This window comes from Zingiber officinale, chromosome 6B, assembly GCF_018446385.1.
Source record: "Zingiber officinale cultivar Zhangliang chromosome 6B, Zo_v1.1, whole genome shotgun sequence".
Taxonomy (NCBI): Eukaryota; Viridiplantae; Streptophyta; class Magnoliopsida; order Zingiberales; family Zingiberaceae; genus Zingiber; species Zingiber officinale.
The window spans coordinates 111231932-111237091 of record NC_055996.1 but is presented as its reverse complement, the minus strand read 5'-3'; the positions used below and the strand labels follow the sequence as shown (position 1 = coordinate 111237091).

At 45.1% G+C, this 5160-nt stretch overlaps 1 protein-coding gene across 2 annotated transcripts; it reads right to left on the bottom strand.

The window, feature by feature from the left end:
* Positions 1 to 2664: 2664 nt before the first annotated feature.
* On the bottom strand, positions 2665 to 4729 carry LOC121988915 (protein PLASTID MOVEMENT IMPAIRED 2-like). Of its 2 annotated transcripts, none has more exons than XM_042542643.1 (2): positions 4587 to 4729; positions 2665 to 4335 (listed from the first exon to the last, which is right to left on the bottom strand). In XM_042542643.1, the coding sequence occupies exon 2, from the start codon at positions 4315 to 4317 to the stop codon at positions 2827 to 2829; it is 1491 nt and encodes a 496-aa protein (XP_042398577.1). In that variant the 5' UTR covers positions 4318 to 4335; positions 4587 to 4729; the 3' UTR covers positions 2665 to 2826. The 2 variants fall into 2 exon arrangements, with proteins under 2 accessions (XP_042398577.1, XP_042398576.1); XM_042542642.1 differs by having other exon boundaries at positions 2665 to 4321; positions 4587 to 4723.
* Between the last annotated feature and the right edge of the window lie 431 nt (positions 4730 to 5160).

Below are 5160 nucleotides of genomic sequence, written 5' to 3'. Positions count from 1 at the left end.
GCTGCTCGGGAGTTTGGTTCGGCTCGGGCTCAAGCCGAACATGTACATCACTCCTTCAGGGAGGAGCTTGTTGATGTCGAGCTTCAGACCGGCTAGCATATTCGCCGCTTGAAGGTAGTCCGGTCGGGTCTTGTACCTCTTCAGTTCGGGAGAGGTGGGTGGTCCGATCTGCCGCTTGGTTAAGAAGGGGAGCCGTCCGGGAAAACGGAGGAAGAAAAAGTATTCCTTCCAATGTTTGTTGGAGGTGGGCATTTTATCGAAGAAGACCAAGCCGATCCGAGACTGGAACAGATAAGTGCTCAACTCGGATTGCTTGGGGTAATAGAATTAGTAAAAAGCCTCCGGACGGAGGGGAATGTTGTGGATTTTTAACAACACAACAACTCCACACAGAAGGCGGAAGGAATTTGGCACCAGCTGGCTGAGCGGAATACTGAAGAAATTACAAACTTCGACGATGAAGGGATGGAAAGGAAATCGCAGACTGGTTGTGAACTGATCGCGAAAAAAACAAATAGTGCCGCGCGGCGGTTTGTGCGGCAGAGCGGAAGGCGAGGGCAAAATAAGTTCGAAATCAGAAAGGAGATCGAAGGCGTTAATTAAGCTCTCTGCATCACGCTGATCGAACCGTGACTCCATGGTAGTATACCATGGGCCAGGAGTGAGATCAGCGGGCTGGGAAGAGCTAGTCATCGCCAGAATAGTATAGAAGGCAAAGGTCGAAGGAAAAGATAGGGGGCTTGAGGAGAAAGATGAACGGAACAGTAACCGAAAAACACGACTACGGCGAGGAGTGCAAAGGAAAGGCAGGAACCAGGGAGCAAAAGGCAAAGGATCTTACATAGAGTAGGCGGGCGAAAGAAGAAGACAGAAGATCGCCGGAAGGCCGAGAAATCTGGTTCGCTGGAGCACTGAGCACAAACGAAAGCTCTGCAAACACGAACGCGAAGATGCGGCGAAAGGGGATGGCGAAGGCTTTATAAGGTTGGGCTCGATCGCCCCGAACCGTCGGATGCAGGTCGCAGGGACCGAGCCTCGTATCTGGTAGCTCATTTCGAACCGCCAAAGGTCCCGTTGGACGCGACGCCGTCGTCGTACGATGACGACAGAGGTGTCACGTGGCGTCAGGTCATAGGAGTGCATTTAATAAGCCCCATTACGGAGCACAGCTCGCGTGCTCAACCATAATGGCGGGGATTAACACGTATTCCAAGGGAATCCTGAAGACGTCAGCGGTGATAGGCGGCAGGCCGACCGGGCCATCATTAGTAATAGGCCGAACGACCCCACTTGACATCATACTGACCGATCGAAAGGGCATTTTAGAAAGCGGCAGAGCGGATGCCACCTAGCCAAACTCACAGTCCAGTCAGTCGGACTTAGCGCCTCCTTCAACTAGACTTGAGGGGAAGGCATGTGATTCGGTGGTAAGGACGGGGCACCCACGTCGGTGGCGGTCAACGACACATGGAGGTCAAAGGTCAATAGGGGCGGCCCCAAGGTCCCACCGAGCAGACAGAACATTTGACCGGTCGGCATGATGTCCTTCAGGCCGATCGGAATATAGCTCGACCATAGGTCGAACTTCCGACGCTTAAGGTAAACGAGCTTATGGGCCGAGCGGACAGGCCGCTCGGTCGAAGCACAGATCACTGAGGTGAGATCCCGTCCGAGCACAGGACCGAGGATCTTCCCGCTCGGTCCAATACATACACGTACCCGAGTGCTGGGAGCGCCGAGCAGCCGGACCGCTTGGCCCTGGAACCGACAAGATACGCAAAAAGACGAAAGGGACAGCTGGTAACATCATCCTCGAGACGCCTACCGCCGACAAACAGCATGGTCGGCGGCCGGACCGGACAGAGTATTGTACGGTGGAAGTTTCCACCGTCACGTCAGGTATATACTCGGACGATTGCGGAATGACGTCAGACATGCTTTTCTGACACACTCATTTGGAGGTATGTTTGGGGAAGCGTGCACGTATCGAGAAGCGTGTCCGCGCCTCCCCGGGTCCTATATAAGGATCCCAGACTTCGACGGAGGTATGCATAATTCTCATCACTGTAGCCACAGTTACTCTGCTTCCTTTCTTCTTCGCTGCCTGACTTGAGCGTCGGAGGGTCGTCGTCGGGAACCCCTTCCCGGCTCGGCTTCTTGCAGGTTCGCCGGAAATCCACATCACCAGTCAAAGACAGCGGAGAGCGTTATACCCCCAGTGTCCATCGACTCAGCGCTCGGACAATATCACTAACCTTGATGTTCAATCTCTATTTTTAATCCCAACTCTACAACAAAGTTATTAAAAATTCAACTTGTGAATTTTTTTTACTCGTCTTTAAAATATGTCACTTGCTATCAAGATCACTAAATATGTTATTTCTTTTATTTTCCTTTAGAATTAGTTATAAAGTGGACTCAATGTCAGTTAGAATATTAGAGTTAGAAGTATTATTTTCTCTAAATTAATTGATAGGTACGTATTAGATGCCTCATGTCTATAAATAAATAGTTGTTACACACCTAATGTACTTGCTATTATATATATGCATTAGGAAGTTAATTAAATAATTATCAATTATATAAAAAACACTAACAATAAGAGAATAAATATTTAGTAAAGTTTCCCTTGAGATTACGATCTCCACGATCAACAATAATCTCTAAGTCAAAATAATTTAGATTATTGGCCTTCAAACATTTTCAATCAGGATTAGCCATGAGTACTTGCCCACGGTCATGACATCAAATACATAATTTAACAAAGTGGAGAGCAAAGTTGTCCCATGTTATACACGATTGAGCTGCTTGATTGAGCGTTTTAGATTACGCAGAAGCTTTGATATTCCGACAGCTCCTGTGGCCATTGAGAAAACTAACTACCTTCTCCATTACCTTTCCTTTCTTCTTGGAATCCAAGGTCAACCTTGGAGCTATAGATTTGAGGCTTGGTTGCTTCTTCAGCAAACTCAGCGAGCTAATTTGGCCGTTAATCCTCCCCGAGATGCCGCTGACATGAAGAGACCTTCTCGGCATCGCTATAGCAAGCTTCGTGTTATGCCACGACCGGGGGGTCACATGATCGATCCCTCTGATCTCCTGATCCACCGCCGCAATCGCCCACCTTTCCTCGCGCCCACCTTTCTCCTTCGCCTCGAAGACCTCCTTCCATGCCAGCGCCGCCGTCACCTTCTTTTCGGCGACCTCAGTTGCTGCCTTGCCCTGCTTGATCAGGTAGTAGTACTCGGATTTGGAGATGGTTATAGTGTCGCTCCACAGAGACGAAATCGCCCTCTCTGTCATGGTGCTCTCCGTGACTTGCTGCAACTCCTCCAGTGCCATGGCTTCTGAAGCCTTCGCGTTTTTGAGCGCCTCCATTGCCGCGCCGAGTCTTTCCTCCAATGACTCAGACGTCCTCAATTTGGTCATCTCTGTTTGACTTCTTACTGCCTTGGTCTCTTCTCGAACCAGCTCTGCTTCCCGCCTCGCTGCTCCTATATCGGAGTGGAGCTGGCGGAGTGCGACTGAGAGAGAGGCGACAATGGCATCGGCTCTCGTCTCCGCCGCCGATGCAGATTCCATCATCGACATGGCTTCGTGGAGCTTCGCCTCGAGAAGCTCCACTCTTGATTCATATTCCTTTACTTCCCTTCTACAGTTCTCCTTTTCTTTAGCGATATGCGATAACTCTTTCCTCGTGACATCCATTACATCCATAATCCCGAACCCTTCTTGTTTGAGCCAGGAAAGTTCTTTCTTTGCTGCGTCCAGTTCGACTTTCGACGACTGTAAACTCGACAAATCGGCGACCTCTTGCTCATCCTTCACATAACGAGTCTTCAGATTGTTTTTCTCCATTAATCTAACGAACTCCATCTCATGATGCAAGGCATTCAATTCTGAAGCAGTTATCCCTAGCTTTTTCTGCAGCGTCTCTCCAGCTTTAATTTCTTCCCGGAGTTGTATAGTTCTGGACTTGACTTTTTCCATGCTTTCAATGAAATTTGCAGCATCTGTTTCATGGCTAGCTTTGATTCGTTTGATCTCATTCTCACTTTCAATTCTAGCTAAATCAACGAATTCTTTCTCTACGATCGTTGCTTCTATCTCCCTTCTCAACCCTTCGCTGTATTCTGAATAAGATTTGTACTCACTGTTTGAAAGCTGAATCTGTATCTGTGCTTTCTGTCTTTGCACTGAAGCTGAAGCCATGTCAAGTTTGAGAGTGCAGATTTGCTGTTTGATATCATCAACGTTTCTTAAAATTTGTTCCACATCATTAGAACTCGGATGAGAGAGCTCTGATTTGAAAGCCATCGCTCTGGCGTTAGATTCCTCGATCATAAAATGTGCAATCAGATGGTAACCAACACAAGAAATTTAAAAAGATCAAACATTTAAATTAAGCATGAAGTAGAGGAAAAAAAAAGCATTTCGAAGGTAATTTGTTTCCTCTCCATGAATTTGCTCAAACTTACAAACAAGGATCAAATTTAGATTACTCAAAAGTCATCATTGTTAATTAAAGGAATACACAACGATAAGCTTGAAGGTAACTGAAATTTGGAAGGAAAATAACAAGATACCTGGTTCTTGAGATGTATACACCTTCAGTTGAAGATCAGTCCTGAAACTTGAAGGCTTCAATTCTCAGGATTATTATATTCTTTGATGATTAACAAAGGATAATAACAAATATATATATATATATATATATATATATATACAAAATATCTTTGAACTAAAGCTCAAATATCTTCTAATAATCCATTATAGGCAAAAAGTCGTAATCACGCTTTTGGAAATATTCCAAAACAAAAGAACACGTTTTTGAAGAAACAAATAAATATCTGAACTTTTACAACGTAAAAAAAAAACTATATTGTTTGGATGTTATTGATCTGGATAATTTGTATATAAATTAAAATTAGTATATATGTGTAATAAAAATATAAATTGTATTGATACATAACAAAAATTATCATCAAAAATAAATTGCAGTCGTAATGCTTTACTACCATCCCCTTCCTCTTCTACCATAACAAAAATATCTCGTTCCAGTAAAATATTTCGTTGGGGTTTGATCTCCTCCATCATTGACAAAATATCCTCGTAATTTATCATAGATCGACTAATTTTACTTTTTCTTAGATAACAAAA

Bases quoted from the DNA above. Each gene is read 5' to 3' on its own strand.
- LOC121988915 (XM_042542643.1), bottom strand. From the start codon at position 4,317: ATGGCTTTCAAATCAGAGCTCTCTCATCCGAGTTCTAATGATGTGGAA.